General features: G+C 37.9%; 1 protein-coding gene and 1 non-coding gene across 12 annotated transcripts in view; both read right to left on the bottom strand.

Moving 5' to 3' along the window:
• The window catches only part of MYO1B (myosin IB), a 178165-nt gene that overhangs the window by 41396 nt on the left and 121744 nt on the right, over positions 1-15025 (bottom strand). For all 11 annotated transcript variants that reach the window (XM_063647753.1, XM_063647749.1, XM_063647756.1 and 8 more), the window contains exons 12-14: positions 12192-12278; positions 11528-11593; positions 173-277 (exon numbers count right to left, since the gene is read on the bottom strand). In XM_063647753.1, coding sequence (XP_063503823.1) covers positions 173-277; positions 11528-11593; positions 12192-12278 — 258 coding nt within the window. The remainder of the gene's footprint in view (positions 1-172; positions 278-11527; positions 11594-12191; positions 12279-15025) is intronic.
• On the bottom strand, positions 10777-10884 carry LOC129032218 (U6 spliceosomal RNA). Its single transcript, XR_008501241.1, has one exon. It is a non-coding gene; the product is annotated as a U6 spliceosomal RNA (small nuclear RNA).

Below are 15025 nucleotides of genomic sequence, written 5' to 3'. Positions count from 1 at the left end.
AGCTTCTTATAGATAATCAGTCTCTATAGCTTTGCCTCTTCTAGAATGACAGATGGAATCATACAGTATGTAGCCTTTTGAATATGGCTTCTTGTTTAGACTATCTTCTGAATTAGAATTTATATTACGAGTAAAAAAGGACCAACACTTTAAAAAAGCATTTCAACATTACCTCCCGTATATACTCCTCCTGCTCTTCTTTAAGAGTAAGTTCAATGAAGATTTGTTGCAGCTTTTCATTACAATAATTAATAATGAACTGCTCAAAGCTGTTGTCCTGTATGGAGAAAATGAAAAACAGCCTTATAAACCATGCCACTAGCTCTCTCAAAACAATGACACTCAGACATCTCAATCCATGAGAAATGCCACACATGATCTCTCAGATTTAACTCTGGCCCAGCACACGGCTCCTAGGACAGACGCTTGCCCATCACAGGCACTCGAGGAGTGGGTCATGAGTAAGTGAATGAATGAAGTATACACAAATGATGCAATATTTGAAGGATGAAGATTTTTAGTTGACAGAGAAGCACCCCAAACAGAAAAGCTAGAAACAATCTCACTTCCTTTGCTGAAGGATCAGCAAAGACACAGTGAGCTCCACAATTTCTGTCACCAAGTTCTGAATCTCCCATTCTCAGGTGAAACTTCAGAGCTCAAGGAAGTCCCCCTGAACTGACCCCTTATTGTCCCCATCCAGGGACAGATCCCTCACTCTGACTCTTGCATCCTAACCCTTTTTGTAAATCATGTTATACGAACATGTGTGTATGTGTAAGTGTACACATTTACAGATTAGTTTCATATACATCTGCCTCACTAGACTGTACATTCTTATGGGTGAGGGCTGATCATGTTCTCTTGTTCACTGTATTCCTACCCCTTACACAGCACCTCACACCTAGCAAGTTCTCAATATGTATTGGCTGACTGAATGAACAAATGAAGTTCCTACCAAATGGAGACCCAAAGATTAAAGCATCTCCCTGACAAGAAACAATCTCTCTCTCTGTAGAAGGCCCACACCCTTGATCACTCTTAGAAGTCTCAGCAGCCTCTCCTTCATATTAATCTCTTATGAATTCGTTGACAGAAGCTTTATGCCTAAATCATTTCTGAACAATCTGCAGGGCTTAATGTATTGCTGCATCCTGAGGGCACCAAATGAATAAATTTATCAAGAACCACATGGTCCAGGAAGAAGTAGATCTGACACTAAAACTTGTTTTCACCTCTATTTTTCTTTATTGCCCAAAGATGGTGGCAGTGGGAGCGAGGGACAGTATGACTCCACCACTGGTAAACTGGACTCTTCTCCCACAGTGGTGGCCAGTCCTGGTCTAATGAGGAAGGAGAGCCCACATGTAATGGTGCAGCCAAAGCTCACTGCTCCTTGTGAACAGGCAGAGTCACTGGCCTTCAAATCCCTCCGTACGTGATAGAAGTGAAAAAGTCACAGAGTCTTCTGAAAGTTGATCTTTAAAAATCAACTTTGGTCTTACTTAGGAAAACTTAAAGATGATACTTACGCTGCAGCATCTAACTACATTCTTTCCTGGAAGTCAGCTAGGAATTTCTAATCACCAGTGACGCAGTGATCAGAGGAAACTTTAAACTCAAACTCATAAATAACACACGTGAATATATTATCAGTGACTTATCTTGTTAATGCTAAACTTAGTCAAGGATAAAAGTTTGTTTGTTTTATGTCTTGAAGGGTCTTACTAAAGGGCAAACATTTATTTTCAATACTTTTGACAAATATAGTCAGATACAAAGGGCACTCCTCAGTCCTCATTTTCACACAAATTTTTTAAAACCCTGTGCTCAAATTCACAGAGCTAACAATTTCAATTAGAAACTGAAGTTGGTCTAGTATAGATGCCTTATTATTATTTACTCAGCATAAAGGCATTCCATATATCAGAAAGTCTCAATTGCTTTGCTAAAGTATGTCTCTATATGATGCAACTATAAATAAAACCTATAAGTAAAAGTAAAACATTAATAACTTATAAGAGCAGATCTTTGACTTTTTTTTAGACAACAGTCTCATGGAGCAAATCTGTTATCTGGCAAGTCTGTGCCCATGGAGCTATTTCAACCCAATTATGCTAAATCATCAAATGGCAAATGATGAGAAGGAAAGGAAAGCACTAGTGTCCTCAGACACACTATGTAGCTATGAACAGCTCAAAGTACACTTCTAAAACAGGACCATGAAATACACACAAGCAGATTAGAAACCAGAGGCAAAGCTTCACAATTACAAAACAATTTAAGGATTGTTACAACTAAATTAAATTTGCCCATAACCTTTAAAAATTCCTGTATGGATTCTGTATTTTATATCCACATGGTTATTCAACAACCACTTACTGCAAAACTCACACAGCTAGAGAAGCTATTAACACAAGAGCATGCAACAGACCAGCACTGCAAACAGGTCATACTTACTGCATTCTGGTGCAAAAAGGGACAAATTACACAAAATGCAGTCAGTTCTTAATTAGCAATAAACTTCTAAAAGTGAGCATGTATTGATAGTTATTCATGGTTACAAATGATGGCTTTTACCATTCAGGCTGTATTTTTGATCAGTGTAAAACTTTGGATCAAGACCCATATCCAGTCAATTCAAAAGACAGGACCACAATACCTTCCTGTGGTGTCTGAACTGTGGTTTGCTAGAGGAGAGTTCTTCAGGATAAAAACGGTTTGACTGAAATAATAATACATCATATAACTTGCCTGAAGCTTTAAAGCTTTAAAATCCAATGCTTCTAATTATAAATTATCAGGAAAAAGAAAACATGCCATCCAGGCTATCACCAATAATTCTATATGACAAATGCTCCTTCTAACAACCCCACAATATCACCTCTTACCCCAAAATCTTTCTTCAGTTGAATCTCTCCCACTGTAGGTTCCCACACTGCCCCAATCCCGCTCGAAGCAGCCCTGAGAAACATCGCCCATTATCTCTCCATACCACCCCCAAAAATTTTTGCCGTCTCAACACTTTACCACTATTTTGTTTTATTTTTCTTATCAATATAAGAAGACAGGAATGTCAAGCCTCTGAGCCCAAGCTAAGCCATCATACCCCCAGTGACCAGCATGTATATATCCAGATGGCCTGAAGCAACTGAAGATCCACAAAAAAAGTGAAAATAGCCTTAACTGATGACATTCCACCATTGCGATTTATTTCTGCTCCAACCTAACTGATCAATGTACTTTGTAACCTCCCCCACCCTTAGGAAGGTTCTTTATAATCTCCCCCACCCTTAAGAAGGTTCTTTGTAATTCTCCCCACCCTTGAGAATGTACTTTGTGAGATCTGCCCCCTGCCCCCAAAACACTGCTCTTAACTCCACTGCCTATCCCAAAACCTATAAAAACTAATGATAATCCCACCACCCTTTGCTGACTCTCTTTTCAGACTCAGCCTGCCTGTACCCAGGTGAAATAAACAGCCATGTTGCTAAAAAAAAAAAAAAAAAAAAAAAAAAAAGAAAACATGCATGACATGTATCCAAGGTCCACATCCACCCAAACAGTCAGGGGCAGTGGTGGTTGGTGGATCACCAAAAAGTGAAGAGATCCATCACGATCCAAAAGTAACTCCCCTTTCCCACACCAGTGACACATCCCTGTGTAGTACCGTGCTGAGGCTCCTTTTCAAAAACCAACAAGGAAAGAGTATTCTCCTGGCGATGCCCTAATAACAAAAACTTGACTGTCCGAACTTACTCTACTGCTAAAAAAACACCGTCCCCCCCCAAAAAAAAAACCCAAACAAAAATAGAATAGCACAATCACTGATGTAGAAATTAACTTACTTCCCCACAGAAATCAGCATCTATTGCAAACTCACCTCCAAAGTCTCCAAAACATGTCATGGGTCACCTAGATGATCATTACTGCTCAAAGTGAAGGCTAAAGACACACACACCTCTCTTGTGATCTAAGCTGAAGTTGATGGCATTGTTCAAATGTGGAGGAAAATGGGACTTCACATATGATTAAAAACTTTCAAAAATTTAAGGAATAATCAATAATCTGCAGAAAATTAAGGAATAGCCTGGCAGCAGTTCACAGAACTCCAACTTGTATAGGTCTAACACATTTTTCCATTAATACAAATATTAAATTAATACCTGGTTTTCAACTTGGGCCCCTTCTCCTTCATAAAATAGCTAAACTGAGACTAGAAACCACCAGATGAATAGGAAGGCCCCAAAGCACCTTTATATTTGGAGACTTTTTTGGTTTGTCAAGAACTGTGTGAATAGCCAGCAATCCCTGAGACAGGCCCTCTCCCACGTGTCAGGCTCATGAATCAAAGTCTCCAGAAGAGGAAGTGGGCAGGAACTTGCCCCAGGAATGACTCATCTCCTCTCTCCAGTTTTCCACCCATGCTCCAAGCATGCAATTTTTCTCTACTGTCTTACCCACATTTATCCCTGAAGACTAAGGAATAAAACTAAAACTTAGAAACATCTTCAAACAAGTACCTTCTGGGCTTTCTATTACATAACCTCCCTAAATGAAGCTGAGGCTGCTTTAGAGAACAAAGGCAAACAGCAAGGTGTCTGTTCTCTGCTGTTTCACACTATAGTTACCAATTATAGATTGGGATAGTGAGCACTTACTATGTTTAGAAGTATATAATATAACCAAATTTTAAACGCTAGGGCTTTTAAGAATTCTAGACTTTGAGTCCATCCTTTCAACATCAAAACAAACAAACAAACAAACAAACAAACAAAAACTCAGAAAATCTTATTCCCAGTCGATTCATAACTACTTTATACTCACAAGTATCAATCATAAACTCTCCAATATAAATTATTTAAGATGTATCAAAAATACCGGCCCCTTTGTGTATTCTCCTTAGCAACAAAGGAGGCTGATGATATTTTAAACTCTTTAAGGAAGACAGATATTTTTTAAACTCTTAGGCTCTTTAAAAACAATAAATATTGAAAGGAAGACAGTAAATAGAAGTGGCAGCTCTGTCCCTCTGTATTTGGGACAGAGAAATGGGAAGGAGTCTGTAGATGAATATAATGTATTTGAAACAGTGAGCAGTCCAAACACAAAGACCATGACTTATGTTAATTACATATTAGTGTTTCTTATAGTTCAGCACTTTCATTTGAGATCAAATTTTGAATATAACATGCTGGCTTGGGGGTTTCTGTATTTTTACATACAGTAAAGTCTCCTGCATAGTAAATGAGTCAATAAATTTATATAAAAGTTACAGGATTTTGAGTGTATATTATTATTTTAGGGAAGTTGGGCTATATTATTGCTGTAAAATATGCTGTTGGTCCTTGCAAAGATTTATTTGGTGTTAAAGCCTTTGACAGCTTCTGATTATAATGCTGTTCCTATAGAAAAATATAATGCACTTAACCACGGTCCATTTTTAAATATCACAGCATCAAGAAATAGGCTCCAAAACAAGAATTGCTTTTTTTAGAATGTAAACTTAAAAAATCCTCAAAATATATGAGAAAACCATTTAATATGAAATAGTCTCCTTTTTAGACATTTACAAAATTGAATGACTAGCTAAAGGTTTAGAAAATTTCTCTTAACGTTTTTTCTTCCAGGTATATACTAAAATACAGCAAATTTTAAGAAAAACAATGTTATCGTGCGCTTCTGAAATATTTTAAAATAGGCTTTCATCTGAAAACTTTTTATATCTGGAAGAAATACACACATATTATTACACAGAACAGAAGTCCAACTTCACAAAGGAAGAAAATTATAATCCAAATATTCCAATTATTCCACACTTTTAAGTTTGAATTTTTTTTTTTTTTGATATGGAGTCTCGCTCTGTTGCCCAGGCTGCAGTGCAGTGGTGTGATCTCGGCTCACTGCAACCTCCGTCTCCTGGGTTCAAGTGATTCTCCTGCCTCAGCCTCCCAAGTAGCTGGGACTACAGGAGCGTGCCACTACGCCCGGCTAATTTTTGTATTTTTAGTAGAGACGGGGTTTCACCATGTTGGTCAGACTGGTCTTGAACTCCTGACCTTGTGATCTGCCCGCCTTGGCCTCCCAAACTGCTGGGATTATAGGATTCAGCCACCGTGCCAAGTTTGGACATTCTTGTAACTGAAAAGATGGTCTGTGATTTCTGAGAAATATTTACAGCATATCCATAAAAGATACACTATAAGACTTTGACTCATGAGACTGACACATGGGGAGGGGTGCCCGGCTCTGGGATTCAGGGATTGCTGGCTATTCACACAGTTCAATCTATCTATCTATCTTATCTATCTATCTATCTATCTATCTATCTATCTAATCTATCTATCTTATCTATCTATCTATCTTTTACCAATCATAGCAGTTGTCATCTTTTTTTTGTTTTTAAATCTACTTTAAATTGTTTCCTTCCTCTTCTATGATAAGCTTTCTAGCATAAGAAGGACCAAATGAAGGCAAGAAACTAGAGTAGAAGGTGCTGACTATAGCCAGAATTTCTTTTAAAAACAATTTAGAAAACAAATCCTATAATCATGAGGTGACCCTACCAGACTACAATGACTCTTGCCCAAGTATTAGATTTTTTTATTTGAAATCATCATTGCATCTAGCCTATCATACTCTTACCATATATGGGTCACTTTCAGTGAGGTTTATGAGGGCAAGATAAATAAGGAGTCCATAACTGAAAGTAATTAGCACTTTGCCTGTGTTAAACTAGCTCCACTGTATGAAAGGTGAAATAATCAGCTACTACTGCCTGCTTTGGTCTACAGAACACTAATGACCAATCAGATTTTCCCAGTAAAATATTTGCCAGTTTTAATGCCTGTCAGATAAGTATGTAGAAAACGAGCTGAAATCAATGTAGATTGTTCAACTTACTTTTTAACTTAATATCTTTTTTTAAAAAAGAATAGCAGTTCTTTTATGGATATGCTATAAATATTTCTCAGAAATCACAGACCATCTTTTCAGTTATAAGAATGTCCAAACATAAATGTGTGGTATTGGAGTATTTGCATTATAATTTTCTTCCTTTGGGAAGTTGGTCTTCTGTTCTACCAGGAGGTACAGCTAGATTTTTTTTCCTCTATACATTTTAATTCACTTCACCTTATTTTTGGTATCATTGTTCCACTGATCTGTTTTCCAAACTGACATCGGATCACATGTGGCCAGCCAGGCAGCACTTCTAGCTGGTACTGGAATGTTTTGCAGTCAAATCCATGTGTCATCAACCCATGGTTTAATGCATCAGTTTCCCTCTTCCGTTTAGAGACAGACCACAGGGAATGAAAGGTTTCCACCAGCTCAGCTAAAAAAGGCATTTTCATGGGAACTGCAGGGCCATGGGACAATTAGATGCATTTTTTTTAAAAAGTCTCACCCTTTACTGTCCAGTTTTTAAAGAGATGCCCAGGGTATTCTAAAAGGCAGAACTCTTAATTCCTACAGTCAACTGAAGAACAACAGAACAAAGAAAAAAATAAATGTTATCTATACTCCAGCAGTTTCTTTTCACTTGGGTGGAAAATATCACAGAAATTTTCATTTTTGCCTTGATGTGGATCTGAATACTTCTTCCATACTCCGACCCCTTGTACTTCAACTTGCAGTACTTTTAAGTTCTTAATTTTCTTGGTTTCCTAACACTCTGAGCTTCCTGATGTCTCCATGTGTTCTAACATTGCTGAGAATCTAGGAAAATATAGGCTGGCGTCTGGGAATGTATGTGAATAATTTATTAAAAGAAGAAAAAAACTTCTGTAACTCTGTATTAAAAAGCAGGTAAAAGTACCTAAAAATCCCCAACCAAATCTCTAATCTAACCTCCCCACAAATAAATTTATTTAAAAAAAGTTATTAAAAATCAAAACTGAAGATTAATCTGAGAAGGCTTAGAAAGGAAAATGGAGGGAACAATTAAATATAATGAAAAAACAAATCTTGATTCTCTCAAGGAACTGGGGGGAAAAAAGAAAAAGTATTTACTGCATGGAGAAGGAAAGTTAACTTTTTATAATTTGATGGCCATTATAAGATTTGCTATAGACATATAACTGATTGGATTTGGCCTTGGCTGAAAGTTCTGTTTAAACTGAGTAAAAACCGCCTCCTGGGTTCAAGCAATTTTCCTGCCTCAGCCTCCCAAGTAGCTGGGACTACAGGCGCAAGCCACCACGCCCAGCTAATTTTTGTATTTTTAGTAGAGACAGGGTTTCACCATGTTTGCCAGGATGATCTCGATCTCCTGACCTCGTGATCCGCCCGCGTTGGCCTCCCAAAGTGCTGGGATAACAGGTGTGAGCCACCATGCCCAGATGAACAGTAGGTGAGGCCCAGTGTTTTACAAGGGTGTTTCACACAGTGGCCAAGCAGCATGAACACCACGTTTGGAATCTGCAGTTTACTCCAGAGATTACTGTCTAACAGAGCATTTGGTCTCAACCTTGAGTGCACACTGGAATCACCTCAGAGCTTTAAAAATGTTGCTGCTGCAGCCCCATCTCCAGAGATTCCGATGTAATTGCTCTGGGTACAGCCTAGACATCTGAATTTGCAAACACTCCCCAGGTGATGCCAATGCACAGCTGTTTGAGAACCACTGAAATAGAGTAATCCTCCGAAGAAAGGAAGAATATTTAGAAATGTAAGACAGGCAGCCAGGCGGGTGTGGTGGCTCATGCCTGTAATCCCTGCACTTTGGGAGGCTGAGGTGGGTGGATCATGAAGTCAAACGATTGAGACCATCCTAGCCAACATGGTGAAACCCTGTCTCTACTAAAAATACAAAAATTAGCTGGGCGTGGTGCTGCAGGAAAATCACTTGAATCCCGGAGGTTGTAGTGAGCCGAGATCGCACCACTACACTCCAGCCTGGCGACACAGTGAGACTCCATCACAAAAAAAAAAAAAAAAAAAGGAAATATAACGCAGGCATTTTCATAAACTGAAGTCTCTAGTTGAAACAGTGTTGAGAAAAATGATGGTATAACTTGCAGAAGGAGGGCACATTCAGCAAGACAGGTATGGAGAGAAACGTGAATTAACCAGAAGTGAAAAATATTCTTGGATTGCTGAAGGGTATAGGGTATTTCACCCAGCAACAAGTTAAAGGATGTTTACACAGGAACATCTGACTTCTGTTCTGATTAGGTCTGTAGCAAACAAACTTTTAAAACATAATATAGTTTCCTGATTAGACTTCCCTACCTGATAGGATGTGTCCTCTGGCAGCCACAGACTCTCAATCTTAGGGCCAAGACTCTAAGCTCCATGCAGACAAGGAATATCTTAGTTATGTTTACTACTGGTATCTGGTAACTCAATAAACACTTGAGAAATGAATTGTTTATGAGTTATAACTCAGTTTCCTTTGAGTGTTGTAAGTGTTTCTTTTCCCATGGCTAATTAGATCTTAGGACCTATTGGAAGTCAAAGTTAACTAGATATCCCATCATAACCTCATTATCCTATTTTTTAAACTTTCCATGTGTTGTGATATGATACTAAGCCATTGCCCATTGGCTTAAGATCAATAATCCTTTTCTAGCAAAATTAAAACAAAATCAGTTTCTTTGACTTTAGAAATGTCATTGAATGTATCTTCTTAATCTAACTTTCTAGTGAAATCTCTGCTTACCATCTCTCCTGCTCATGAAACCATTTAAATCTAGATTAGCACAGCAATGTGCTAGGTAATAAGTCTTTTTCCCTGCCAACTGTAAAGAATGACTTTGGCATTCTGCCCATTTAGTGACAGTAATTTGAGGTCTTGCTAGAAAGAAATTAATTTCGGCAGTGATTTCTGTGTGTACTCAAGCATTTCTCCTAACTCAGAAACCTCAAATTCTTCCCTTTCTACCAAGGAATTGGTAGCTTTCCTTTGTAGATTCTGCTAAATGGGCAACAATACAAGCAGATGCTGTGTTGAAGACCTCTGTTCTGGGGACCCCATGGGGAAGCCACCAGCACACACACTTCCATCTAGGAAGGCACCCAATGCTGGCCAGGAGCTTGGAGTGATGACAAGGGTGGAGAAATAGGGGAGTCAGAGACTTACCACATTTATTTTTTTCTTACTTCCAGATACTGGGGAACCTGTTACTTTGGGAAGAAAGGTGAGGAAGTGCCCCTGGTCTCAATCTTAGTAAGAAAGAAAAGCAATAAATGAAAATATTAAAAGGGCCTGGAGTTTAGGTCCTGAGTCTGCCACTAAGTAGCTGTATAACCCTGGAGAGTTAGTTGACCTGAGGAGCTTTACTTTCTCATCTGTAAAATGGGATTCATAATAATAACAGCTACATCATGAGGCTGTTTTGAAAAGTAAATCAGACCATACACACACCACTTACCACAGTGCTTACATACAGTTGGACCTCAATTGGTACTTACCATTAGCTATTAAATATAGAATATGATTGAGGGAAAACATACTAAGAAAAAGGCATTCGCTAGCAAGGTCTGGTTTAGGTGAAGGGAATGATCTGATGTTTTTTTCTGAGATTCTGTGACCCTAATTTTTTAGAACATGTAAATTCTTTGGGAACATTCTGGGCAGAGCCTGGTTCCTTAAAGAAATTCACAAATCTTACTTGTGGGGGAGAATTAAGAAAGGAGGAGCCCGATCTACTTCTTATTTCCCTGAACCAAACTAAAATACCACTCCTAAAAGTGAGAATAAATGTTTTAATAGATCCTTAAAACTCCTTCTAAATGTCAAAGTTAGCAAGGGGGCAAAAAGGAAATTCTAACATAAGTACATAACGTTTATTTTATTTTCCAAATCACTTTTTTCAGGGGCCATGCTCATCTTCTCTGTATCATTCTAATTTTAGGTATATGTGTTGCTTAACCAAGCACAAATGGTTTAAATATTTAATCTGTAACAAGCATAGAATCATTTTAAAAAATTCACCATGAGCTTCAGCAGAAATTATTTCAACCTCTGCAGCAGAATTCATTATCATAAGATCACAGTAATGAGACTCAACAAATCACCTAATCCAAACTCTCTTTCTCTGAGTCTCACAGATGAAATGATCAGCCCTGGCAAGGCCAGAACCTATGTCCAGCCCTCCTGTGGCTTTCTTTATGGCACCAACCTGCCGCACTTTCTAAACAACACACAAATGGCCACAGACATACTCATGTAGCTTGTTGGAAGCCTCACAGTTAGAAATTTAAATACGCAATTTCAAAAGTCAGATACTAATACAAGTTCTTTTTAAGCAGTACTATCTCCAAAATGCTGGCTCTCAGCATACACACAACACACACACACACACACACACACACTCAGGCACACGTGGGAATACACAACCAAATTTTGTTACATCTACACAAAGATTTGTTGGTAGATTCAAAGTGATAGTGTGTTACATCTACACAAGGATTATTTGTAGATTCAAAGTTACAGTTACTTATAATGTCTACATAATACAGGATTTAATTTCCAACCATTCCACTTTACTAAAGACACTACAAAAAAAATTTTAAATCTTACCTCGAAAATCTCAAAGCCATAAATGTCCAAAACACCCATGACCTTCTTTCTCACTTTTGTTTGTGCCTTAAAAAAGTTTCAAATTAAAGGGTTAATTAAGGCATGAAATATAACACTACAAGCATCCAAGGAACATAGATATATATTACAAGTTAATTATGTTTCTTAAGTAAGAAAATAACTGTAATTTAGTTGTTTTTTAAAAAATTTATGAGATGGGGCATTGATATAGAACTCTTAGAAATTTTAATAATAGGTGATATATTTAAAGAAGGCATTAGTGGTGCCTTTCAAAATCACCTAGTCCAACACCCTCATTTTAATAATGATTAGATTATGACCTGGTGAAGTACAGTGACCTTTTCAGCAAAGTGTGTACCACTAGTTAGCAGGTGAGCCAGGCCAGAACCTGGGATGCCGACTCCCAGAGTAACTCCACAAAGACCATCAGACTATTCACCAGTCAGAAGCAACACACATGGCAAAACAAAATAAACAAAATCCCTGACAAATTTCAATCTTATACATGGTAAACTCTTTTTAAGGAATAATCTTTATAAGGGGTAATCAATTATTTGATTATAAATTTAAACTTTCTTCAGCTTAATGTTTATACTGTGAAAACCACTTATTACAACTGATTTTGCTCACAGAAATTCAGTACCTTAATGCTTTCATTGATTCGATTTACCAACCATGAAAACAACCTGCTGTAGAGGTTTTTAGCCAGAGCATCACGGGCATAATAAGCCTATTAAAAAACAAACAAACAAAACTTAACACCCACAATTCCACAATGCTTACTTTTAATAAAATCATAAAGATACTTTTAAAAAATATTTAAAGCTCTTTTATTTCACATTTCTTTGCAGAACCAGTGTTATTGTATCATAAACAATCAAGTCTTTAAGAGAATTAGGCAAATTGTTTATACACAGTTACACTTTTTCACAAACCAGGAAACTAATTTTAAATACTGCAAAAACTTTCACCACAAAGATACTTATTTCAATGTTATGGAACAGAGAAAAATCAGACGCAATTTAGACGTCCAACAATAGGGGGTAGTAAGAGAAACGTGCACTGAGAGTAATGTTACATAGTCATCAGAGAGCGATGGTTATGAAAATCAGGTAATGAAATGGAAATGCTCGTGTAATGAGAAAATTAAACAACTGTCTACTTAATATGATAACAACTATTTTTAAAAACTCTTATACACAGAAATGGAAATTCAAAGGAGATATATTAAAATGGCTTTGACTGATGGAATCTGTAAATTTTTTTTCTTCACTCAATCTTTTTTTATTTTAAAATTTTTTTGGAGACAGAATCTCACTCTGTTGCCCAGGCTGGAGTGCAGTAGCACAATCTCAGCTCACTGCAACCTCTGCCTCTTGGGTTCAAGGGATTTTCGTGCCTCAGCCTCCCAAGTAACTGGGACTACAGGTGTGTGCCACCACGCCCGGCTAATTTTTGTGTTTTTTGTAGAGACAGGGTTTTGCCTTGTTAGCCAGACTGGTCTCGAACTCCTGGCCTCAGGTGATCCACCCCTCAGCCTCCCAAAGTGCTGGGATTAGAGAGGCATGAGCCACCATGCCTGGCCACACTGATCACTTAAGTATTTAAAAAAACTTCCACAATGAGTTCTTTTAAGTTATAGAATGAACATAAACCCCTTCTTACATGCTTATCTACTTGTAAAGCTATTCAGAACTACTTGACAAAGAGGCAGAAGACATATGCATCTCTATGACTCTTAGAATCCAAAGGACGAAGAAAGTCAGGTTTGGACAGAAGAATCTAAACACCCTTAAATGTACCAAGTGCCCAGAGCATATAGTAGGTAAATACTAATGAGATGTTTAATACCAGCATCCTGGGGAGGCCTGGAGATTGGGTGTCAGCAGCCTAACAAGGAACTGGCCTTGGGAGAGAAAAAGCTTGAGGTTTTGTTGCTATTTTCAACATACTGGCCGTATGTGTGTATTTTGCTGCTTGTAAGTAAAAATTGGGGTATTACTGTTAAAATTAACCAGTATATTTTTATTTTACAAAGAGCACAACTTGTTAGATTATGTGGGAATACTTTCTCTACATTTCTTCCTAAATAAAATGTAACAACTTTAATAACAGATTCATTTCCCTGGCAACATAACACAGCTGAAGATAACACCTTTTCCCTTCATCTGACATTTCCATGCTAATTCCAAACCTCCCTCCCTACTCCAATTAGGGTTAGAGAATATACCTAAGAGTTGGCAACAAACAAACAAACAAACAAACAAGTGAGGGAATGCTTCCATAGTAGAAAATGCATGTCAAATGCTAAAACAGAGAAATCAAAATATAATTTAGATGCATCTTTCCCCAATACCATTTCTTCTAGTTTTTACTTTCTTAAAATAGGTAATTTAAGTGCTTAGAATAATGCCTAGCACACAGTTAGTCTATAGATGTACTTATATTGATTTCTGAAGTATCCTTTTCGTCTACTACCTCATGAGCCTATATAATTTCCAAATCTTTTCCTTTTTCTTCTTATAAATTCAAGTTATCTCAAAACACCACATAATTTCAAAACGCCATGTTTTTGTAAATGAGCCCTTTTTCATCTTAATGTCGTCCAGCTTTTTTAGTTATATGCTATCTACTTTCAACAAGCCACTATTTCAATAAGCAACTGAACTAACAGTGACAATTTATTCTGATAAATTGCTTTATATTTTTTAAAGTGTATTCACAGCCAATATTAATCTTCTTTGGTTCCTTCAACAATATTTATTCCAGGGGTCTCAAACTCAAATGTTTCCAGGGACTGTGTGATAGAAATGAACAGGAAATGATGGCTCTCTCTATCGGGGTTAGAGGATGCATTCCAGGCTAAAGGCACTCAAATTCAAAATTTAAAGAGCAAACAAACAAAACCAAAGAAAATACTACCCTTTAGTCAACTAAAAATATTGAGCTTTACCCGGCCCTAGGAGCTGCCAATTTGCCACCTGGCTGCCAACGTGCCACCCCTGACTTCCTGAGCCTGATTCATGCCACCAAATCTCCACAACATTATCCTATAAAGCAGTAAGGGAAGGAATGTCTATTCCCACTTAAGGACCACTAATATGGGGGTAGAAACGAGGGAAGACTCAAAGTGCACTAACTCACCATCTCAGTTTCAAAGCACACTATGCACTTCTGCAGCTGCATGAAACTCACAGAGGAAAAGCCCAGGTGGAATGTGCTGCAGACATGGCCAGTAACAGGCATGGTCTAGGACAGCAAGTGACAAGCAAGATGGAGACTCAGAGATGCACAGACATGGGGCCCGCCCTCCAGGAGCTTAGAGTGGAGCTAAGGAGATCAAACTAACACAGAGGAAACAAGCAGAGGACAGGTGCCAAACTGCAAAAAAAAAAAAAGGGGTTCTGACAGGGGTGGGGGGTGTCTCAGGAGGCCTATTTGATCAAAGAAGTCTCCTAGGATAGGGCACAATCAGGT

This window comes from Pongo pygmaeus, chromosome 11 (assembly GCF_028885625.2).
Source record: "Pongo pygmaeus isolate AG05252 chromosome 11, NHGRI_mPonPyg2-v2.0_pri, whole genome shotgun sequence".
In the NCBI taxonomy this organism is placed as follows: Eukaryota; Metazoa; Chordata; class Mammalia; order Primates; family Hominidae; genus Pongo; species Pongo pygmaeus.
The sequence above is the reverse complement of the archived record's forward strand: the minus strand, read 5'-3'. Positions and strand labels throughout refer to the sequence as shown.